Source organism: Bombina bombina, chromosome 4 (assembly GCF_027579735.1).
Source record: "Bombina bombina isolate aBomBom1 chromosome 4, aBomBom1.pri, whole genome shotgun sequence".
NCBI lineage: Eukaryota > Metazoa > Chordata > Amphibia > Anura > Bombinatoridae > Bombina > Bombina bombina.
In genome coordinates, this window is record NC_069502.1 from 510811811 (window position 1) to 510837632 (window position 25822).

Sequence of the window (25822 nt, forward strand, 5' to 3'; positions counted from 1 at the left end):
AGCAATTTGTTTAAAAATGAAATGCTGTAAGAAAATAGAGATTATAGGGACACCATTAAAAAATATATCTGCTTGAGTCACTGAATCTAAAACGAATTTCACCCCTGTGGAGAGATTTTGTAGTTTATGACTGTTGCAATCCTTGAATATTTTAGATCAATTTGAAATTAATCAACTTGATTTTGATTTTAAAATGGAGTGCATTTTCAATCATTCACATTTTCATATGTTACAGGGTGAAAGGGGCCCGGTTGGTGATATAGGATTTCCTGGACCTGAAGGACCTTCTGGACCACCAGTGAGTATAATTTTTTATGGTGAATCGATTTGAAATTAAAACCTCATAAAAAAATTCATCAGAAAAGTTATGTATTTAAAATGACATTATTTTATGATGTACCCCATTTATTAAAAGGGACATGAAACACAAAAATTGTCTTTCATGACTCAGATAGAGCGTAGAATTTTAAACAACTTTCCAATTTGCTTCTTCTTGCTGGGAGCTAGCTGTCGATTGGTGGCTGCCAGTGTTCCCTCTAAGGTCAGATTTTGTGAGCAGCCCAGTAGTGAAACAGGTAATAAGTGAACCACACTATGCAATCAACAAACACTACAAAATGCAGACAGTAAGGTATGGTTACCTTATTAACTGTTTTACTGCTGGCCCACTCACAAGATATGGCTTTACAGGTAACTGCACATTTATTCCTCTTTTCATTGGCTTACAAATTTGGTTCACTAACTCCCAGTAGTGCATTGTTGCTCCTTCAATGAAAGATAACAATAGAATGAAGCAGCATTTATAAATTGGATAGTTGTTTAAAAATGTATGTTCTATCTGAACCATTAAAGAAAAATGTTGGATTTCATGTCCCTTTAAGCAGCAAAAGCATCTTCTGAGTGGGCCTTCACCCATGACTTAAGAAACAGAGGCCTGCTCTCAGGCATTTGGTTAATTATCTGCTGTCCACTTCCCTGTGTATATTTAGTTTTTTTTAATGATCAACTCCCTCACCACTTGCCTGATTTGGAGTAGACAATGTTTGCCACTGTCATTTTGTTAGGCTTGTGATAACTACCATGTGCACTTCTAATTCTCAGAACTGGAAAACCCACAATCCTCAGAGTTAATTTACAGTATAAAGGGCAAAATAAATATGGAAAATATACTGAAAAGTTAGTTTTTTCTTTTACTAATCATAATTAAATTAATTAAATATTGCATATTATACAATCTCAAAATGTCTCCAACCAAATAGATAGCAGAAATGATACATTCAGTTTACTTTGCAAATTCCATCTTTATCAGATTTTCTCAACCTTCATCAAATCTACCTGTGGACCAAAACAATTTGCAATAATGACTGAACAGACCTATTCTGTAACTAAGTAAGCAACAGGGCAAAAACAAATGACACCACAGTGTAAACTGCAATTGAACTATTTTCCAAAAGGGTATAACACAAACATTTTTTTCCTCTCTGAGTGTAGCTTTTATCTTTAAAACTGACAGAAATTCTTGCGAGATGTTTGATGATAACAGTGTTTCTTGAGGTTAAAAGCACCTTTCAAATAAAAATCATTCACTGATACAGCTCTCCTACTATTAAAAGCTGCGGCTTCAATGCTAAGTATGAGCACTGTGTTTTACTTGTACACTATTTATTATCAGATGTCCTGTACGTTTTGGTAGGAGGATAAGTAGCTAGACAGACAAAAAGATTGATTGATAGATGATTAATATTATCAAGCAAATAATGTCCTGTACAACCCGTTTTGCTTTTTTTTTTTTAACAAATGTGCTTTGTCTTATGCTCCCTCTAGAGACCAAATTCTTTCATCTAGATTTAAATTTGATTTGCAGCATTTTTAAAACCTAGTTTACAAAATGTACTTTTTGACCTCTCTAGGAACAGGGTTTTTTTTCTATACAAAAGCAATATGTGTGTAATGTGGCATAAATATACAACACATGGTGATATTTGTTCTAAAATTACATTAGAGGGTTTTTAAAAAAAAAAAAAAAAAAATTATTGGTACCATTTTTCCAGGATACTCATATTTTGGACTTTTGGCTAATTTGATTAAAATTGCCTACAAAAAAATAAAGTGCTAGAAACAAAAACAATATGCAGTGTATACCCAATACTGTTCAAACTGTTATATAGATAGTATTGGGGTAGTCAGTAAATATATGATTACATATGAGACCTCATCATATCTTTTAGCCCTTATAACTTTTTTTTTTTTACAAACTTTTTATCAGACAGTGTTATTATGATTGTATCTGAAGGTTTAAATTTATTGTTGATGTTTTTTGTCCACTTTTTAGTTGAGCTTAACAGTTAACCAGAGCTTTGAAGTTGTGCTATCTCGACGTGCGTTAAATTAAATTCCGCTCAAGCGAACATGTTTACTTTCAACCTGTAATACGCACACTACTTCTGATGCACGCAAAAAAACAGGATAAACCCCTTTTCGCTCGAACTCAACTGTTAGAGTGCCACTCATAATCTAGGCCCTAGTGTTTATAGCAGTGTTATGCATAGGATGCTAAAGACACTTTCAAACTCCTAAACTCCTATCAGCCTACCTAGCTTTGCTCTTCAACAAAGGATACTAAGAGGACAAAGCAAATGAATGAACCATTAAATACAGCAGAATTGCAGAATTAATATGTGCATAACAAAAAGGCAATGCAATAACACCTACTATGAATTTTAAATAAACAGTACATTTTGTTTCTCTGACAAATTTATATTTTCTCCCATTTGCCAGCCCCTGTATAATATGACAGCCATCAGCCAATCACAGACTAGTATTGTCATACACTGTGAGCGTGTACACATGCTCAGTAGATGCTGGTGCCTCATAAAGTGTGCATATAAAACTACTGTTCAAAATTTGATAATAAAAGTAAATTGGAAAAGAGAAAAGCAGAAGCTCAAAAAAAGATTCCATATAAAATTGTATATTTTACTGTTAAAAACCTACTAAAATAGACAGACACTCATAAAAATAACATGCGCATGCATCTCACACATGCAATCCGTGAGCAGTCTTCCTTTAAGTGGCTATCTCAGAGGGAAGGTTGCTCCATAGGCCTTTGTGCTCTGTCCAGGAGTTTTTGAATTCTGCCACGCGCAAGCACAAGTCCATATTTTAGCTTGAATCGTTACTGTGCTTCTGCTTTTCTCTTTCTTTTGAATTAATTTCTCCTAGCTGGGAGAGTAATATGTTTATGAAGAAATAACTGGACTATTTAATATTTTCTTTATTAGGATTCCCATTGATACATTTAAGACAAGCACAGTGGGACATACAGTAACTATTATATTATTTTTATTTCTTTCTAATGACACGGTGAATCCACGGATCATCATTAATTACTGTTGGGAATATCACTCCTGGCCAGCAGGAGGAGGCAAAGAGCACTACAGCAGAGCTTTTAAGTATCACTTCCCTTCCCACAAACTCCAGTCATTCTATTTGCCTCTAGTACAAGGAGGAGGTGAAGTAATTAGGTGTCCTGATTAAGATTCTTCTATCAAGATTTTTTTATTTTGAAGCCAGGGCAGGATTGCTCTGACCTTCCATCACAATTTGGGTATAGCTGTACTCCACGTTAGTTTCTTCAGCAGGGCTGTGGTAGCTTTAAAGCAGTTATGAACTTGTAACATGTTTCTGCCCTGGTATAGAAAGCCTGAGTAAGTTTACTCTGTCTTTCTTTTTACACAGGTCTCTGTGAGGAGCGGCATCCTCTCCTACTTTGTGAGTCGTCTGACTGCCAGACGGCTAGAATGCAGGTAAGTGCCTTTTGTTCTTCTGGGGATAGAATGCTGGCACTGAAGGGGTTAAGACCCTCTGCTTTTTAATAGGACATATTCTTATGGATAATTACGGCAGTAGTAGGCACATTATGCATGTGACATGGAGACCGTTATCCTCCTTCACAACTAGGAAGGAGTTAACTATCAGTTGGGTAAAATTTTAATTGCTGTATATATTTATACGTTATGGTAATAGTTCCCTAGTTCATCGGGAGAATGATACAGGGACTGTTAAGAACTAAAGCTCCTGCTTTCTTTTTTAAGCGTATTTGGCGCCATTTCTATCGGTCTGCATAGTATCTGATATATATGCAGTGCGTTACCTGGTGGTTCCCCAGCTCCGTGTTTAGTTGCATTAGAGAAGCTGTGCAAGTGTGCAATGTTTTGTTATACATGTTTTTAGTCCTACAAATTACCTCATATTAGAGGGAGTAAGTCGACTGAATAGAGCTCTTTCCATGTCGACTTTTGGCCACGCCTCCTTTTCTACTTTACGGAGCAGAGCCATTTTTGAAGTGTTTGAGCGCTTGTATTCTACTCCGCTCCTTTCTTCTGGCTTGAGAATGGAACGGAGCTGACGTTCTGCCTGCCTCAATGTTTTTCTATGAATGGAACAGTGTGTGTGTGGAATAGCCCGTACGAACATCCCATTTTTAAACAGTCACTAAAAATGATGATTACATTGTTTTATAATCCATTTTTTCCTATAAGCAGTGAAAAAGAATAGATCAGAAGCAATTAGGGTCGGAGAATTTTTTGTCTTCCCCCTACTTTGGCGGCACATATGTGATTTCCATTCTGTGTAAAAAAAATGTTATCCTGCTTATACTTGACTGTGTTACATAGGTTCCACATACAAAAAAATTGCAGGCACTACTCTGTGTGTTAAAGATAAAAAAACACAATCTTTTTCAGCTTCTTTAAAAAAAAATACTGAGTACAAGAAACAATCCAGACATATGGCAGACAAACAAACAAGAGGGACAAACTGCCTGACTTGTTTTGTGCCCCCTAGTGGCACTTAATCATAGGCTAAAATGCTAAGGAATAGGTATCCCTTATAAAGGGATTAGTTAACCCTTCCTACACCAAGTGAAAAAATGTTTAAAACACAAAATTATAATTTTACATTGCAAAAGGTCATACATTGAATAAATATAAAATACCAGATATTTACAAAATAAATTATATTATGGGTGGAGAACACTCTCCACAAATACAGGGACTAATATACCATCAGATACCTTAACGGTTAGGATAATGGAATATAGAAGAGAACTAACTTACAAAGGTATGAACCAGAAACTAACTTAAGTCAAGTTGCCAATAGGAAATTTGTTAAAGTGAACCTTATAGGTAAAACTAATCATCAGTAAAGTAGTTTATATCACATTCCTTGTTCATACCTATTGGCACTCTTGAATTGTTTCAATATCCAGTTTAGTTCTTTTTTGTCTAAAATTGTTTTGTTTATTACCACCTTATATCAGTGAGTGAAATTATGGTAATTAAAATGATTAGCTACAGCTGAGTCCTTAAAGTAATTTTTCACATCTCTAGTGTGTTCACTAAACCTGGTTCCGGCCTCACATGTGGTCTTATCAACATATTACATAGATTACAGGTTAGTAAATAAACCACAAATGTGGTTTTACAGTTAGCATAAAAATCAATAGGATGTACACTACTAGCATGAGTAGATTCAAAACTATTCCCAATTTTTATGTTGGTACAAGTGTTACAGTTCCTACTTCCACATTTGAAGTTGCCCTTTTTGGACAACCAACCAGTAGTACTATAATTGTTTTTCAATTTTACCACACTTGGAGATAGTAATCTAACTAATGTTTTTGGTTTCCTAGAGACAAATCTACACTTGTTGATATAGGGTTTCAAAACAGTGTCACCTGATAATAAATGTAGATGCTTTTTAAGTATCTTAACTATACTTGTGAACTGTTGAGGGTATTCTGTGGTGAATACAATATATTCATCAAAGTGTTTTGTATTTTTACAGTTTTTTCTTAAATTCTGGGTTTAATGGATGCCCTACATTTTTCTAGCAACACTGGGTCATATCCTCTCTTAATGAGCCTGTCTTTAAGTTCTAACGACTGTAAATCATAGCTGTTGTCTGACTTAGTATTTCTACGGAATCTGATAAACTGGCCTCTGGGTATAGCCTTAAATAAGTGACCTGAGTTTTGGGAGCTAGCATGCAAAATGGTATTACCAGCTGATGGTTTTCTATAGGTCTTAGTAAGAATTTGGTTGTCAGGGATATATAATGTAAGATCCAAGAAGTTAATTTCCCTATTATTTATTTCACGAGTAAACTTTAAACCTAGTTCGTTGGTGCTAAAATAAAGTAATAAATCATGCAAGATTTTTCGATCATTATGGCTACGTATCACCAGAAGCAGGTCATCTATGTATCTGATGAAGAGAACTGTCTGGCCCTGCCATGGATTAAAGAAGAAGTAAATGTACATTGGCTTCCACCATGCAACAAAAATGTTTGCAAACATCAAGGCAAATTTTTCCCCCATGGCAGTCCCCCGGATTTGCAGATAGAACTACTTGTCAAATTAAAAGAAATGATGTGACAGCAAGGACCTCAAAACATCTAATATGTATAATCTCACTAAGTCATCCAAGTTGCAATCTTTTTCTAAGAAAAAAATCAACTGCTTTATTGCCTAAATTTTGAGGTATGTTCATATAAAGGGATGCAATGTCTGCCGTTATCCAACAAAAATCTTCCTGCCGTATGATAGTATCTACAGTGGCTAGCAAATGTGAAGTATCCTTTAAATAGCTCAATTGTGTTGTTGGTATAAGTTGAAGGACTGTATCCATCCACTTCCTAAGAGGTTCTAGCAATGAGCCAATGCCTGCCACTATAGGTCTATCCTTGTGGATCTTGGGGACATGGTGAAATATGGGTATTATCGGATGGTCTGGGATTAGTGATTCACAATCCTTGGCAGTAAATACACCAATTATAATACCATCATCAATAAGTTTTGTCATGTTCCTTTTAAAACCCAAAGTGGAATTGTTGGGTAATTTGCGGTACACCGTAACATCAGTCAGTTGTCTAGGTGCTTCCTGAAAATAAAGGACTTTATCCATCACAACAATGCTGCCGCCCTTATCCAAATTCCTAATAATAATTTCCTTGTTATCTTGTAAAGATTTAAGTGCCACACATTCTGTGTGTTTCAGATTAAGGGCGACAGCATTCCTGCCTTCATTAGTCTCCTGTTCAAGCTTCAATATGTCCTCTTGGACAGCCTTTTGATAGGCATTAATCATAGGACACCTAAAGTTTACAGGATAAAATGTAGACCTGTCTCTTTTAGGTTTTTGTAGTGTATTTAAAGGGACTTCCTGATCAATATCAGGATGGTATAGGGCATTGAGAGTGACAATGACAGTATCCATACCAATAGTTGTCTCATTATTTTCTTGATCCCTATTTGTAAAGGCAAAGAATTATTTTGAAGCTAATTTGCGGACAAATTTATTAATGTCTAGTATGGTGTTAAAACTGGAGAACCTATTGGTGGGAGCAAAGCCTAACCCTTTTGATAAAACAGCTCTTTCATCTTTGGTTAAATTATAGTGCAATATATTGTAAACACTGAGTCCATCAGAGATTTCAGGAACTGTATCAGTTAGTTCTGTCCTTTCTTCTTTTTGTTCAACTTTCCCCCTTTTCTTTCTCCATCTTCTATGTAATTTTCCTTTTTCTTTGTCCTTCGTATCTTGGGACGTACCACTTGCGCTGTTATTTCCACATCTTCCCCCGAGGACTCCTGTAAAAAAAAAAAGAGGGGGGAGTAGAGGAAGGAGAGATGGGAGGAGAAGAGGAGCAAAGAGATGAAATTGATGAGAAGGAACTAGCAGTGGAATTTACTTCAGAATCCGAAGTTTCACCCTCTGATGCACTGAATGCAACTTTCTTAGCATCTTTCTTTTTCAAGATGGACTTTTTTGGAAAGATCATTTTGTTTTTGGGCTTGTTTCTTTTTTTCATATTTGTTTTTATTTGCTCGCTGTTGTTGGCGAACTACTGCCCAATTGTAAACTTTGTTTTGATCATGGTCCTTATCCCTGTTAAATTTATTTCCTTTGCGGGAGGCTTTTTTCTGATCACATTTCCTTAGTACATCATCCATTTTCTTTTTGTGTGCAAGATATTTTGGGTTTGCTTGTAGTGGTCTGAGATCATCATTAATATTGTTCACTGCTATTTTTAACTTCATTCTCTTTTTCTCTTTGACCCAAACTAATATGTTAATAAGTTTGAGTGAGCAATCTGTTAGAGCTTTGTTCCATTCCTCTAAATCTACAGAGTCCTCAAATTTGAAAGAAGGATACTTTTTAAACCCGAGTCCCCTCGGGATCCTCTGCACTTCTAGATATTTATTGAAGGCTACAATGTCCCACATAAGTCGCAAGTCAGTAATTAAGTTTTGCTGTAAAAGCCTAAAACATGTTCTTAGCTCAGTGCAATCAGATTCTATCTCCTCCTTAGAGAATATTTTGTCAAAAAATTCCCTTCTAATACCCATTTCAAACATATCCTGTGTGTTGATGGGCTCTGATACATTATTCAAAGGTAATGACCCTAAACCCTCTTTGTCTGTATTAATGTCTGCCATGTCTGTTAATAATTAATTTAACACACCCTAATACGGTACAGAGCTGTAACTTGAATTAAGTTAGTTTCTGGTTTATACCTTTGTAAGTTAGTTTTCTTCTATATTCCATTATCCTAACCGTTAAGGTATCTGATGATATATTAGTCCCTGTATTTGTGGAGAGTGTAATATAATTTATTTTGTAAATATCTGGTATTTTATATTTATTCAGTGTATGACCTTTTGCAATGTAAAATTACAATTTTGTCTTTTAAACATTTTTTCACTTGATGTAGGAAGGGTTAACTAATCCCTTTATAAGGGATACCTATTCCTTAGCACTTTAGCCTATGATTAAGTGCCACTAGGGCACGCAAAACGCATCAGGCAGTTTGTCCCTCTTGTTTGTTTGTCTGCCATATGTCTAGATTGTTTCTTGTACTCCGTTTTTTTTTTTTAAAGAAGCTGAATAAAGATTGTGTTTTTTATCTTTAACACATCAAATAGGGCCTGCACTTTTTCTGCATTTGCTACTCACTTTTGGGCTTATCACTCTTAGCTACGGCACTCCGGTACAACCTGCCTCTTATTGGATGACCTCTCTCCTCACTTGGTTCCGGATCTGGATTAGTGCAGCCGCACGCCGTGGCGTTTACTTGCTTGTACCTAGGTTCCACATACTTGTACAAGTTCTATCTTAATTCAATCAATATTTTATTTGGCTAGAGTATGGAACAGAGGTCTGTTCCTAAATATCTTTAGAATTTTTAAGTAGTCCCTATAACCTTAAAGGGACAGTGTTATTTTAAATATTTTTAAATAATTTAATTCCAAAGTTATTTTCAGCCTCATGTCTCCCTGGATGATGCTGTTTAGGCTATGCCACAGTTTTCTCCCCAGACATCCCAAGCCATTGTATGGCATCACATGCAGTGTCCTGCGGTTCCTCTCAATCTCCTGGAGGTATCTGTGGCGTTATCTGCTTTTCATGTCTTAATAGGAAATTGCAAGACAAAATTTTATTGAATCAGATAGTAAGGTTTTGGCTCTGCTTGCTGCTACACATATTGCCCCTCTTATAGTCTTATGAGGAGAATAGTCGTTAGCATCTGAGGGTTAAAGCTCCGATTTAGACTGTATAATTCCTTCATCTGGTGCTGAAGTAGTTCTCTTCAGATTCAATTGAATGACAAGGTATGGAGGGAATGGATTCAATATAAATAGACCCCAAAATAATTTATAAGCTAGTATATAGTATATCTAGGGTAATCAGACCCAAGTATTCCTGAATTAGCTAGTCACTATAAATCTGGTGGGGGGTGCTCTTTATCCGGTTAAAGTAGTAGAAAAAACAAAGAAAAAATGGATATACCAGAGCACTCTTAGTGTTTCAATTATAGAACAGTGAGGTAGTATGCAGTGGGTGTAAGGTAAAACTTAACATTTAATTGTATTAATTAAAAAGGTAGTAATGACTACCTGTGTAGTGCATTAAAAGCTGTATTGTGGTACAGTAGAGCTGGTGAACCTAGGAGAGTATCCTTAAAGACGTAGCTGCAACAATGTAACCAAGTTTAAAGTCTATAAACATAGAAGGGAATGGGTCTGCTGCAAAAACACCATAAAATACCATCATGGTTTCTATAATTGAAACACTAAGAGTGCTCTGGTATATCCATTTTTTCTTTGTTTTTTCTACTCTTCAGATTCAAGCCTGACCTCCTTTGTGTATTTAGGAGGGGTTGGCTACTGGATAGACCTCAGCTCCCCGGTCGTTGTCAATTCTCAGAATCTAGAAAATTTAATGTATTCTAGGATTTATGTCTTGCAAATTTTTCCTGTCTCGACCGTGCCAGGAGAATTTTCTCAGGTATGGGAGAAGTTAAGGATTTCTTTTTCTCCTGTCAGTAATAAGCTGTCTCCTTTAAATTTCATGGCATATCTTCAAGCCATACAAAGGATAGATGCTCTTGTAAGGATGGAAGCCTTTATGGACAAGAGTGGCATTTTTTTGGTTCAATGCCTTGTCTGATTTAGTATGGAGGACTCCATGAGAAGATCCAGGACAGCAAGGTTGTTAGGCCAATCTTTTATTTTGTTGCTTCCTTCGTAACTTCAGAAATTCTTCCCCTTTGTCTTCCAAGCAGGAGCATTTTAAGTCCTCTTGGATACCCAGTCAGTCTTGGATCAGGAGGAAGTAATTAAAGAAACCCGCAGCTAACTCTCATTCAGCATGTGGGGTTTGTCTCCGAGCCAGGATCGGATCCTGTGGGGGGGGGGGGCAGTCTATCTCAGTTTTTCTCATGCCTGGATACGAGATGTCCTAGATCCCTAAGGGGCTATAGATATGGTATTTCAGGGTTACTAATTAGCATTCAATTTCTTCCTCCCATGAGTAGGTTCCACCTCCCAAGATTATCTGTGGACCAGATAAGAAGAGAGGCGTTCTTGAAATGTGTTCAGGATTTTCCACCCTGGGAGTAATTGTTCCAGTTTCAGTTTAGGAACAGGGTTTAGTTTCTGTTCCATACTGTTTGTGAACAAAGAGGGAACTTTTCGTCCTAATTTAGACAGTAAATGTCTGACCAAGTTTCTCAGAGTACCGTTCCTCAAGATGGAAACTATTCGCTCCATTCTTCCTTGGTGCAAGGGGGTCAGTTTATATTGACCTTAGTCTTAAGGATGTGTTCCCTCAGGTTCCCTTTCAATTATCTCAGATATCTGAGTTTTGCTTTTCCGGCCAAACTCTTTCAGTTTGTGGTTCAACAATGGCTTTGCCACAGCTCCCAGTGTTTTTTCATTCTGGGCTGCAATTTGGTACTGGGATTGCAGGAACGTCCCTCCTGGATGTCCTATTAGTTCAGGCGCATCTTTTTACAAGCAAGATCTCATTCTGAGGTTTTTTATTGTTTTTCTTAGTTCCACTAATGGAAGTGGAGCTGGAAAGGAGCTCCCTTGTCCCAGCTGCAAGGGTAGTGTGCTTAGGGACTATAATTAATTACATTATCAATAAAAATCTGTCTGACGGAGGTTAGAAAAGCTAAAAAAATTTCTCTGGCATCTTTCTTCAGTCTACTGTTTGGCAATCAGTGGCTCAGTATATGGAGGTGATTGGTGATTGTCTGCATTGTCTCAGAGAATCTGGTTTAGTCGACAAGGGTCTCTTCTCGTGGTAGTTTTATCTGGATCTTTGGTCTCAGGTCACATGCTTCGGAGTCCTTCCTGGGCATTTGGGACATGGCCACCAGCCTGCTGTACTGGGGAGGAGTCTGGGACTCATTGAAGGCGCGGGAACTTTGGTCCTGGGGAAGCCTATGCTCCCCTTCATAATTTGGAGTTAGTAGGGAGTTACAATGCTCTGATGTTTTGGCCTCAGTTGTCTTTAGCCCAGTTTATCGGGTTCCAGTAAGACAACATAGCCTCTGTGGCTTACATCAACCTCCAGGGAGAAACTCTGTATTCCTTAGTCTTGAAGGAAGTGTTTCAGATTTTTTCTGTGGTGCTCACAGTTACTGTCTATCTGCCATCCACATTTTTGGAGTGGACATCTGGAAAGCATATTTCTGAGCATACTTCCCATCCCAGGGAGTGGGAACTCTATCCGGAAGTGTTCTCCAGGTTATCGTCCAAATGGGGGTTACCAGACTGGGTTCTGATAGGGTCTTGTCAGAATTCCAAGTCCCCAAGTTCGGTTTGAGGTCAAGAGATCCTCAAGCCTTTCTAATAGATGCTCTGGCAGTTCCTTGGAACTTCGGGTTGGCATATCCTCCTCTTTGTTTGTTCTCATTCCATGAGTCATCATTCGGATCAAGTAGGAGAGAACATTGGTTTTCTCCTAGCTCTTGCGTGGCCTCGCAGGATCTGGTAGGCGGATCTAGTAGAGATGTCATCTCTACCTGTGTGGAAACGTCCGCTGAGGAAGGACCTTCTGCTTCAGGGGTCCGTCTTTATGCAAATATAATTTCTCTGAAGCTGACTGCTTGGAGATTGAACGCTTGTTTTTAGCTAAGCGTGGGTTTTTTCGAATCGGTTATTGAGACCACAATTCAGGCTCATAAACCTATTGCTAGAAAGATTTACTATACGATATGGCAGGATCCCGAGGATCTTATCTTTTCTCCAGGCAGACCTTGAGAAGGGGCTATCTGTTAGTACCTGCAAGGGTCAGATTGTAGCTCTTTCCATTCTGCTGCTCAAGCGTCTGGCGAATGTGCCGGATGTACAACCCTTTTATCAGGTCCTGGTCCGACTCAGGACTGTGTTTAAGTTAGTTGCTCTCTTGGAGCCTTAATCCTGTTCTTAAAGTTTTTCTTCAGGCTCTATTTGAGGCTATGCATTCTATAGATACTAAGTTGTTATCTTGGAAAGTTTAATTTCTTCTGCTCGGAGGGTTTCCGAACTCTCAGCTTTGCAGTGGGGTTTTCCTTATCTTATATTTCAGGCAGATAAGGCAGTTCTTTGTACCAAGTTTGATTTTGTTCTTAAGGTTGTTTCTGGTGGAGATTTTAATCAGGAACTTGTTGTTCCTTCTCTCTGTCCTGATCCTTTTTCTCATAAAGATTGTCTGTTGTACAACTTAGATGTTGTGCAGGCTCTTAGATTTTTTCTACAGGCTACAAAGGACTTTCTTCAGTCTTCTGTATTGTTTGTGGTTTTCTGGATAGTCACAAAGGCCAGAAAGCTTATGCCACTTCTCTTTGTCTCTGTTTGAGAATTGTTATTCGTAGGACTTATGAGCATGCTGGACAATAGCCTCTTGAGAGAATTACAGTCACTCTACTAGGGTGGTGTTTTCTTCTGGGGCCCTCAAGAAAGAGGCCACTGTAGAATGGATTTGTAACTTGGCCTTTTTTGCTCCCTTTTTCTAAAGTCTGTAAATTTTAATTATTTTGCCTTGGCTGAGGTTTCTGTTGGGTGAAAAGGTATTAGAGCAGTAGTACCTTCTGTTTAGGTTACCTGTCTTGTTCCTCCCGTATCATCTGTGTCCTCTAGCTTTGGTATTGATTCCCAACAGTAATTAATGATGATCCGTGGACTCACTGTGTTAATAGAAAGACATCAAAATTTATGCTTACCTGATAAATGTATTTCTTTCTTGACACTGTGAGTCCACGGCCCTCCCTTTTTTTCAGACAGGTTTTTGTTTTTTTATATAAACCTCAGGCACATCTGCACCTTGTGTTATTTCCTTTCTCTCCTTTTCCTTCGGTCGAATGACTGGGGTTTGTGGGAAGTGATACTTAACAGCTCTGCTGTGGTGCTCTTTGCCTCCTCCTTCTGGCCAGGAGTGATATTCCCAATATTAATTAATGATGATCCGTGGACTCACCGTGTCAAGAAAGAAATACATTTATCAGGTAAGCAAAGCATAAATTTAGTTTTTTATAACTGGACATTATTTTTAAAACGCTAAAGAAAAGGAAGGCTGCAGAATTCTTGAAAGATAATATGATTGTATATAACAACTATCATTGATAGTAGAGAGGGGCATATGTTACACCTTATTTCTTATAAATAGTAAATGCTGGCCACACAACTTAATTGTAAATGAAAAAAATAAATGAATATGAAATATGGTCATTTGAATATCAAATGCTGGTCTACAGAAAATAGTATTCAAATCTAATAACTGTTACATTTGAATATTAAAATATTAGATACAGTGTTTGAATACAAAATTATAAAATTTGCTCTATAGAAAAATGTAAATGGGAGAATGAATGTAAAAAAAGACAGATAATTCACTCATCCCTAATTGATAGAAATGTCAACAAATAACTGACTCAGGGAATATTTATGTTTTTTAATTTTATGCACCTGTTATTAATGGGTGTGGCGGAAACACCGCAACTCAGTAATGAGTAGGAGTGTCCACATAATTATGGCCATATATGGGCCCTATTTGTGAAGTGGTGGCTGCAGCTTCAGAGCACAAGCGTTTCAGACTTACGTAAGCAGGCCTGAAACATTAGTTAAGTAGCTGCGGTCTTAAGAATGCTGCTTTACCTCTCCACCAATCAGATCCAATCAGGATGATTGACAAGCCCTGCACAAGCACTTGATTATGCACAGATAACTGTGGGCAACAGATGCTATCTGCTTCAGTGATGCCAAATAGACAGATTACCAGGAGTGAACCTTGGAAGTCATAGTGTATATAAATAGATTTCAGTGTTTGAATGATTAAAGTAGTCATGTCCACCTCCATCTTCTAATGTATGTAATTACATTTCCTCAAAAATGTTGTACACTAGACAGGTAGTCTCATTTTTTTTTTTACATTTTTACTATAGATTATTCAAAATCACTGCTTCTAAACCAAGTGTTAAAATTATATTCTAAACATTGTTTTAAATGAGCATATATTATTTTAATCATATACAAGTACATGCTTTGCTTTGTTTTTGCAGTCATACACCACTGTAGAGTTTTTCCCCATCACAAAATTGTTTTTATACTTAGATTTGAATTTTCTAAAAAGTTGCATAGCAAAATGTATTTCTAAATAGCTTGGCATTCAATCAATTGTACTTGCGAAGCCTTGATATTATACATTCTGAAACTTTTTCCTGGTGATACATTGGCCACCCACACACATTATGTTTTAAAAATAACCTCTTATTTTTCAGAAATCTCTGTCTTATTCGTTTTTTTAAGGAAATAACTGTGTTGTTTATTGTAATGCAGTATATATAATACTGTTTGAATCACAAAGATGAAACATATTTCTTAATCACAATGCTGAAACATATTTTTACATTATAAGAGCATTCTTTTATCTATAACATCTGTTTGTGAGAATTTGGTTATATACCTGAAGGTGTAGAGTCCATTGTAATACTGTACAGTATTTAAAGCAATTTTGACACATTTATACAACCTGACTTGTCTTATAAATAGTTTCCTATAAAGGATCTGCTTTACCTTCACCCGAGGGTGTAAAATGCATGCTAGGAAGGCACACTGTTACTTACATAATCAAAATTGACTGGCAGATGCCCCTTGCGTTGTTAGAAATTTGAGCAGATTCTCCTTACACACACTGAATGCAGGATTTTTATGTGGCTATCAAAAGTGACACAATACTTGTGTTATTTAGGTAGGAAATATACCTAAAATATAGAAACCCTCAACCAAGATTTTATTTTGTCCTTACATTGCGTCTGCACCGCACAAGAATGCAGTGTTGTTAATAACACTTATTTGCAGAATATATGGAGGGGAAAAGGAAAGAGAGAAAATAGAATGGAGGGAGTGAAGGAAGGGAGGGAGGAAAAGAAAGTGAATGCACAGAGGAAAGAAAAAGGTAGACAAACATAATGATAAAGAAGCCATTGTACAGGTAAAGAAACAGAGGCAATGATAGAGTGTAAGAGGGGCATATAAAATAAAGATATACAAAAGAATACTAGATAAATACTTTTCTCCAACATTGGTGTGTCCTGTCCACGGCGTCATCCATTACTTGTGGGAAATATTCTCCCCCACAGGGAAGGAGAGCACACAGCAAGAGCTGTCCATATAGCTCCCCCTCTGGCTCCGCCCCCCAGTCATTCTCCTTGCCGCTCTGAACAGGTAGCACCTTATCTAGACGACATCCTAATCCAAGCGTCGTCCCTTTCCAAACGACTGGCAGCTTTGCCAGATGTACAAGCTTTTGTTCAGGCTTTGGTTAGAATCAAGCCTGTTTACAGACCCATGACTCCTCCTTGGAGTCTAAATTTAGTTCTTTCAGTTCTTCAAGGGGTTCCGTTTGAATCTTTACATTCCATAGATATTAAGTTATTATCTTGGAAAGTTCTGTTTTTGGTTGCTATTTCTTCTGCTAGAAGAGTTTCTGAATTATCTGCTTTGCAGTGTAATCCACCATATCTGGTTTTTCATTCAGATAAGGTTGTTTTGCGTACTAAGCCTGGTTTTCTTCCAAAAGTTGTTTCCAACAAGAACATCAACCAGGAAATAGTTGTTCCTTCTTTGTGTCCGAATCCAGTTTCAAAGAAGGAACGTTTATTACACAATTTAGATGTTGTTCGTGCTTTAAAGTTCTATTTAGAAGCAACAAAAGATTTTAGACAAACCTCATCTTTGTTTGTCGTTTACTCTGGTAAGAGGAGAGGACAAAAAGCTACTACTACCTCTCTCTCTTTCTGGCTGAAAAGCATTATCCGCTTGGCTTATGAGACTGCCGGACGGCAGCCTCCTGACCATATCACAGCTCACTCTACTAGGGCTGTGGCTTCTACATGGGCCTACAAGAACGAGGCTTCTGTTGACCAGATATGTAAGGCAGCGACTTGGTCTTCTCTGCACACTTTTGCCAAATTCTACAAATTTGATACTTTTGCTTCTTCGGAGGCTATTTTTGGGAGAAAGGTTTTGCAAGCCGTGGTGCCTTCCGTTTAGGTAACCTGATTTGCTCCCTCCCTTCATCCGTGTCCTAAAGCTTTGGTATTGGTTCCCACAAGTAATGGATGACGCCGTGGACCAGACACACCAATGTTGGAGAAAACAGAATTTATGCTTACCTGATAAATTACTTTCTCCAACGGTGTGTCCGGTCCACGGCCCGCCCTGGTTTTTTAATCAGGTTGAAAAAAATTTCTTTATACACTACAGTCACCACGGCACCCTATAGTTTCTCCTTTTTCTCCTAACCGTCGGTCGAATGACTGGGGGGCGGAGCCAGAGGGGGAGCTATATGGACAGCTCTTGCTGTGTGCTCTCCTTGCCTTTCCCTGTGGGGGAGAATATTTCCCACAAGTAATGGATGACGCCGTGGACCGGACACACCGTTGGATAAAGTAATTTATCAGGTAAGCATAAATTCTGTTATCTACACGTGTGGTTGCTGGGAAAAAAAGAAATAAAGAAAGGAACAAAGGAAGAAGGAAGAAAAGAAGGAAGGAAGAAAGCAAGAATAAAGGAAGAAGGAAGAAAGAGGAAACGAGGGGGCATATAAAATAAATATATACAAAAGAATACTAGATAAATACTTATCTACACGTGTGGTTGGAATAAAAAGAAATAAAGAAAGGATGAAGGAAGGAAGGAAGGAAGGAAGAAGGAGGAAACAAGGGGGCAAATAAAATAAAGATATACAAGAGAATACTAGATAAATACTTATCTACACGTGTGGTTGCTGAGAAAGGAAGGAAGGAAGGAAGGAAGGAAGGAAGAAAAAAGAAAGAGGAAACGAGGGGCATATAAAATAGAGATATACAAGAGAATACTAGATAAATGCTTATCTACACTAGTGGTTGCTGGGAAAGAAAGAAAGAAAGAAAGAAAGAAAGAAAGAAAGAAAGAAAGAAAGAAAGAAAGAAAGAAAGAAAGAAAGAAAGAAAGAAAGAAAGAAAGAAAGAAAGAAAAGAAGGAAAAGAGAAGAATAGATGGAAGAAGAAAATAAAAAGAAAGAAAGAAGGAAGGAAGAAATAAAGAAGAAAAGAAGGAAAAGAGAAGAATAGAAGGAAGAAGAAAATAAGAAGGAAGAAGGAAGAAAGAAAGAAAGAAAGAAAGAAAGAAGGAAGAAGAAAATAAGAAGAAAGAAGGAAGAAAGAAAGAAGGAAGGAAGAAATAAAGAAGAAAAGAAGGAAGAAGAAAAGAAGAAGAAAGAAGAAAGAAAGAAGGAAGGAAGAAATAAAGAAGAAAAGAAGGAAGAGATGAGAAAAGAAGGAAGAAAAGAAGGAAGAAATAAGAAAAGAAGGAAGAGAGAAGAAAAGAAGGAAGAGAGAAAAAAAGAAGGAAGGAAGAAGAAAATAAGAAGAAAGAAGGAAGAAAGAAAGAAGAACAGAAGGAAAAAGAAGAAAAGGAAGAAGGAAGAAAAGAAGGAAGAAGAAAATAAGAAGAAAGAAGGAAGAAAGAAAGAAGGAAGGAAGAAATAAAGAAGAAAAGAAGGAAGAAGAAAAGAAGAAGAAAGAAGAAAGAAAGAAGGAAGGAAGAAATAAAGAAGAAAAGAAGGAAGAGATGAGAAAAGAAGGAAGAAAAGAAGGAAGAAATAAGAAAAGAAGGAAGAGAGAAGAAAAGAAGGAAGAGAGAAAAAAAGAAGGAAGGAAGAAGAAAATAAGAAGAAAGAAGGAAGAAAGAAAGAAGAACAGAAGGAAAAAAGAAGAAAAGGAAGAAGGAAGGAAGGAAGGAAGAAGAAAAGGAAGAAAGAAGAAAAGAAGGAAGAAAGAAGAAAAGAAGGAAGAAAGGAGAAAAGGAAGAACGATGAAAAGGAGGAAGAAAAAAAGGAAGGAAGAGAGAAAAGGAAGAAGAAAAGGTGGAAGAAAGAAGAAAAAAAGGAAGAAGAAAAGATGAAAGAAAGAAGTAAGAAAAAATTAAGAAGTAAAGAAGGAAGAAAAAAGAAAAGATGGAAGAAAAGGAAGGAAAGGCATGAAGGAAAAGAAAGTAATTGTACAGTGGAAATAAAAAAGTAGACACAAACTAAAATGAGAAAAGAACCATTGTACAAGGTTACTAATGTAGAGTATAGTAGTGATGTCAGAATCTGCACTTTGAACAGGACTTGTAGAGCCCACTGCAGGATTCAATTACAGGAAGGAGAGAAATCAATAAAAGTAAATTAAAACTATCGGCCAGATTACGAGTTTTAAGGTAACAGGGGTGCATTGCTAACGTGCACTTTATTGTCACCTCTCACTTACCTGCAGCGCTGGTATTATGGGTTTCTTTCATGTAATTGGCAAGAGTCTATGAGCTAGTGACGTATGGAATATACAATCCTACCAGGAGGGGCAAAGTTTCCCAAACCTCAAAATGCCTATAAATACACCCCTCACCACACCCACAATTCAGTTTTACAAACTTTGCCTCCTATGGAGGTGGTGAAGTAAGTTTGTGCTAGATTTCTACGTTATGTGCTTCTCAGCTTGTTGAAGCCCAGTTCCTCTCAGAGTACAGTGAATGTCAGAGGGATGTGAAGGGAGTATCACCTATTGAATACAATGGTCTTCCTAACGGGGATCTATTTAATAGGTTCTCTGTTATCGGTTGTAGAGATTCATCTCCTACCTCCATTTTCAGATCGACGATATACTCTTATATACCATTACCTCTACTGATTCTCGTTTCAATACTGGTAGTATGTTTCATTTACTTAAGACACTCTCAGCTATGGTTTGGCACTTTATATATATAAAGTTCTAAATATATGTTTGTACTTATATTTGCCATGATTCAGGTTTATCAGTATATTTCCTTTTTGCAGACTGTCAGTTTCATATCTGGGAAATGCTTTTTTTTTTTTTAAAAAAAAATTTATTTCTTATCTGAGGTTTTCAAATTGACTTTTTCTAAATTGCGGGCTGTATTAGGCTCGCAAGAGCGCAAAATGCTATAATTTATTGCGTCATTCTTGGCGCGAGACTTTTTTTGCGCAAAAAATTACATTTGTTAATGCAAATTCGTCATTTCCAGCATCTTAGTTGGCGCAGAGTCTTTTCACGAGGTTGCGTCTTTCGTTCTGGACGTTTTTGGCGCCAAAAAAATGTTTTTCAGTTTGTGCTGCATCATACTTGGCGCCAAACATTTTTTCATTATTTAAGACCTCATTCCTTTTGCCTCTGGTCTTTTTTTCTATGTCAGAGGCCTATTCTGTTTGCATTTTTTCCCATTCCTGAAACTGTCATATAAGGAAATTAATAATTTTGCTTTATATGTTGTTGTTTTTTTACATACTGCAAGATGTCCCAATCTGATCCTGTCTCATAATCTACTACTGGAATCCTGCTGCCTGATATCGGTTTCACCAAAGCTAAGTGCATTTGTTGTAAACTTGTGGTAACTGTTCCTCCAGCTGTAGTTTGTAATAGTTGTTATGATAAACTTTTGCATGCAGAGAATGTTTCCATCAGTAGTAATTCATTACATGTTGCTGGTCCTTCAACATCTAATGCTCAGGATATTCCTGTAAATTTAAGAGAATTTATTTCCGATTCCATTCAGAAGGCTTTGTCTGACATTCAGCCTTCTAATAAACGTAAAAGGTCTTTTAAAACTTCTCATAGAGTTGATGAATTTTCTATTGACTGACAACATGCTGATTTATCTATCTCTGATGAAGATCTGTCTGATTCAGAGGATCCTGCCTCAGATATTGACACTGACAAATCCTCTTATTTATTTAAAATTGAGTATATTTGTTCTTTATTAAAAGAAGTGTTGATTGCATTAGATATGGAGGAGACTAGTCCTCTTGATACTAAAACTAGTAAACGTTTAAATTCGGTTTATAAACCTCATGTAGTTATTCCAGAGGTTTTTCCAGTTCCTGATGCTATTTCAGATATGATTTCTAAGGAATGGAATAGACTGGGTACTTCTTTTACTCCTTCAAGGTTTAAAAAATTGTATCCTTTGCCTACTGATAGATTGGAGTTTTGGGAAAAGATTCCCAAGGTTGATGGGGCCATCTCTACTCTTGCTAAACGTAAAACTATTCCTACGGAAGATAGTACTTCTTTTAAGAATCCTTTAGATAGGAAGCTTGAATCTTATCTAAGGAAAGCTTATTTATGTTCAGGCCATCTTCTTAGGCCTGCTATTTCTTTGGCTGATGTTACAGCTGCTTCAATTTTTTGGTTGGAAACTTTAGCGCAACAAGTATCAGATCATAATGTGTATAGCATTGCTAAATTAATTCAACATGCTAATAATTTCATTTGTGATGCCATTTTTTATATCATCAGAATTGATGTTAGATATATGTCTTTAGCTATTTTAGCTAGAAGAGCTTTATGGCTTAAATCTTGGAATGCTGATCCAATCAGCCAATAGGATTTTTTCAACCTTAATTCCGATTGGCTGATAGAATTCTATCAGCCAATCGGAATCTAAGGGATGCCATCTTGGATGACGTCATTTAAAGGAACCTTCATTCGTTGTTAGTCCGTCAGAAGAAGGGGATGCTCCGAGTCGGATGTCTTGAAGATGGACCCACTCCGTGCCGGATGGATGAAGATAGAAGATGCCGTCTGGATGAAGACTTCTGCCCATCTGGAGGACCACTTCTGCCCGTCTGGAGGACCACTTCTGCCAGCTTTGTTGAAGACATCTTGCCGCTTGAATGAAGACTTCTCCCGGTAAGTGAATCTTCGGGGTTAGTGTTAGGATTTTTTAAGGTTGTATTGGGTGGGTTTTATTTTTAGGTTAGGGTTTTGGGCAGCAATAGAGCTAAATGCCCTTTTAAGGGCAATGCCCATACAAATGCCCATTTCAGTGCAATGGGGAGCTTAGGTTTTTTTAGTTAGGCTTTTATTTGGGGGGGTTGTGTGGGTGGTGGGTTTTACTTTTGGGGGGTTGTGTGTATTTTCTTTTTCATGTAAAAGAGCTGATTTCTTTGGGGCAATGCCCCACAAAAGGCCCTTTTAAGGGATATTGATAGTTTAGTTTAGGCTAGGGTTTTTTTTTATTTTGGGTGGGCTTTTTTTATTTTGATAGTGCTCATAGATTAGGTGTAATTAGTTTAAAGATCCTGTAATTTGTTTTTTATTTTCTGTAATTTAGTGTTTTTTTTATTTAATTTAACCCCTTAATGACCGAGGACGTGCAGGGTACGTCCTCAAAAAAAAGGCAGTTAACGCCTGAGGACGTACCCTGCACGTCCTCGGTGTGGAAAGCAGCTGGAAGCGATCCTGCTCGCTTCCAGCTGCTTTCCGGTTATTGCAGTGATGCCTCGATATGGAGGCATCCTGCAATAACCTCACATGGCCATCCGATGCAGAGAGAGCCACTCTGTGGCCCTCTCTGCACCGGACATCGATGGCCGGTATCGTTGGTGGGTGGGAGCCGAATTGGGAGGCGGGTGGGCGGCCATCGGTGTGCCGCGTGATGTCACGGGGGGCGGGATCGGGGGCGTGACCGCCAGGGGCGCGCACGGGCGCGCGCGCGTGCACGGAGGGTGGCGGGCGGGCGCGTGCACGGGGCGGGAGCGGGTGGGAACCGCTACACTACGGAAAAGTATTTAATAAAACCTGGCTAATCATGTTTGTGCAAAAGCACAAAAAACGATCGTGGAGGGGTGGGGGGGTTGGTTTGTGTGTGGGGAAGCTACACTACAGAAAATTTCAAAAAATTAAAAAAACAAACCATTTTTTTTCTTCTAAACTGGGTACTGGCAGACAGCTGCCAGTACCCAAGATGGCGCCCATTAAGTTAGAGTGGGAGGGGATAGAGCTGTTTGGGGGGGGGATCAGTGAGGTTGGGGGCTAAGGGGGGATAGTACACAGCAGCATATGTAAATATGCTTAAAAAAATCATTAAAAAAAAATATATATAGCTTTTATTTTAGTACTGGCAGACTTTCTGCCAGTACTTAAGATGGCGGGGACAATTGTGGGGTGGGGGAGGGAAGAGAGCTGTTTGGGAGGGATCAGGGGGTCTGATGTTTTAGGTGGGAGGCTGAGCTCTACACTAAATCTAATATTAACCCTGCAAGCTCCCTACAAGCTACCTAATTAACCCCTTCACTGCTAGCCATAATACACGTGTGATGCGCAGCGGCATTTAGCGGCCTTCTAAATACCAAAAAGCAACGCCAAAGCCATATATGTCTGCTATTTCTGAACAAAGGGGATCCCAGAGAAGCATTTACAACCATTTGTGCCATAACTGCACAAGCTGTTTGTAAATGATTTCAGTGAGAAACCTAAAATTGTGAAATATTTTACGTTTTTTTTAATTTGATCGCATTTGGCGGTGAAATGGTGGCATGAAATATACCAAAATGGGCCTAGATCAATACTTGGGGTTGTCTACTACACTACACTAAAGCTAAAATTAACCCTACAAGCTCCCTACATGCTCCCTAATTAACCCCTTCACTGCTGGGCATAATACACGTGTGGTGCGCAGTGGCATTTAGTGACATTCTAATTACCAAAAAGCAACACCAAAGCCATATAAGTCTGCTATTTCTGAACAAAGGGGATCACAGAGAAGAATTTACAACCATTTGTGCCATAATTGCACAAACTATTTGTAAATAATTTCAGTGAGAAACCTAAAGTTTGTGAAAAAAATTGTGAAAAAGTGAACGATTTTTTTTATTTGATCGCATTTGGCGGTGAAATGGTGGCATGAAATATACCAAAATTGGCCTAGATCAATACTTTGGGTTGTCTACTAAAAAAAAATATATACATGTCAATGGATATTCAGGGATTCCTGAAAGATATCAGTGTTCCAATGTAACTAGCGCTAATTTTGAAAAAAAAGTGGTTTGCAAATAGCAAAGTGCTACTTGTATTTATGGCCCTATAACTTACAAAAAAAGCAAAGAAGATGTAAACATTGGGTATTTCTAAACTCAGGACAAAATTTAGAAACTATTTAGCATAGGTGTTTTTTGGTGGTTGTAGATATGTAACAGATTTTGGGGGTCAAAGTTAAAAAAAGTGTTTTTTTTTTCAATTTTTCCTCATATTTTATAATTTTTTTATAGTAAATTATAAGATATGATGAAAATAATGGTATCTTTTGAAAGTCCATTTAATGGCGAGAAAAACGGTATATAATATGTGTGGGTACAGTAAATGAGTAAGAGGAAAATTACAGCTAAACACAAACACCGCAAAAATGTAAAAATAGCCTTGGTCCCAAACGGACAGAAAATGGAAAAGTGCTGCGGTCATTAAGGGGTTAATTTTTTGTAATTTAGCTAATTTTATTTAATTTATTTAATTGTATTTAATTTAGGTAATTTATTTAATTGTAGGGTTAGGTTAGGTGTTAGTGTAACTTAGGTAAGGTTTTATTTTACAGGTAAATTTGTATTTATTTTAGCTATTTTAGTGTTTGTGATGCTGGAGGGCCTCGGTTTAGGGGTTAATAGGTAGTTTATCAGTGTTAGTGTACTTTTTAACTCTTTAGTTATGTGTTTTATGGTACGGCTTTGTAGTGTAAAACTCATAACTACTGACTTTAAAATGCGGTACGAATCTTGACGGGATAGGGTGTACCGCTCACATTTTGGCCTCCCAGGACAAACTCGTAATACCAGCCCTATGTGAGTCCCATTGAAAAAAGACTATACGCAAATTGCGTAAGTTGATTTGCGGTAAGGCCAAAAAAAGATGCGGTGCCCCTAAATCTGCAAGACTCATAATACCAACGGTAGTGTAAAAGCAGCGTTACAACCTGATAACGCTGCTTTTTCAGTATAACGCAAAACTCGTAATCTAGCCGTATTTTTTTTTTTTTTTTAACTAAACATAATTAAATATTTTATGGTACAATCTCAACACTTTTTGATGACCAAAACAATAATAAGAACATAATCCTTCCCTGATATACATGCATGTATGAAATATTCTACTTTTAAGTATATTTTGAGTCCTCTCTACAGGGAGCAATATCAACATACATCACATACACAAAGGGGCCTATATACTATGGTGCGAGCGGACATGATCCAATATAGCGGATCATGTCCCCTGCACATCGATAAATGCCGACAGCATACGCTGTCGGTATTTATCTTTGCACCAGCAGTTCTTGTGAACTGCTGGTGCAATGCCGCCCCCTACAGATTCGTGGCCAATCAGCTGCTAGCAGGGGGTATCAATCAACCCGATCGCATTCGATCGGGTTGATTTCTGTCCGCCGCCTCAGGGCAGGCGGACAGGTAATGGAGCAGCGGTCGCAGGAAACAAGGGGCCTCAAGCTCCATACGGAGCTTGATAAATATGCCCCAAAGAGTGTACCTGCTAGGTTCTGGCTTCATAGGAAGTTGCATAAATTTAAAAGGAAAACACAATGTGCTCTATTAGTTTGTTAGAAAATGCTATAAATGTACAGGTGAAACTCGAAAAATTAGAATATCGTGCAAAAGTTCATTTATTTCACTAATGCAACTTAAAAGGTAATATATGAGGTAATATATGCAAAAGTTCATTTATTTCACTAATGCAACTTAAAAGGTAATATATGAGATATACTCATTACATGCAAAGCAAGATAGTTCAAGCCGTGATTTGTCATAATTGCGATAATTATGGCTTACAGCTCATGAAAACCCCAAATCCACAATCTCAGAAATTTAGAATATTACATGCAATCAATAAAACAAGGATTGTACATACCTGTAGAACAATATCGGACCTCTGAAAAGTATAAGCATGCATACTGTATGTACTCAGTACTTGGTTTGGGCCCCTTTTGCAGCAATTACTGCCTCAATGCGGCATGGCATGGAAGCTATCAGCCTGTGGCATTGCTGAGGTGTTATGGAAGACCAGAATGCTTCAATAGCGGCCTTCAGCTCTTCTGCATTGTTCGGTCTCATGTCTCTCATCTTTCTCTTGGCAATGCCCCATAGATTCTCTATGGTGTTCAGGTCAGGCGAGT

The 25822-nt window shown here is 37.7% G+C and overlaps 1 protein-coding gene across 4 annotated transcripts in view; it reads left to right on the forward strand.

Moving 5' to 3' along the window:
- The window catches only part of COL19A1 (collagen type XIX alpha 1 chain), a 1696717-nt gene that overhangs the window by 1519799 nt on the left and 151096 nt on the right, over nt 1-25822 (forward strand). For all 4 annotated transcript variants that reach the window (XM_053710417.1, XM_053710419.1, XM_053710420.1 and 1 more), the window contains one exon: nt 236-298. In XM_053710417.1, the coding sequence (XP_053566392.1) occupies nt 236-298 (63 nt within the window). The remainder of the gene's footprint in view (nt 1-235; nt 299-25822) is intronic.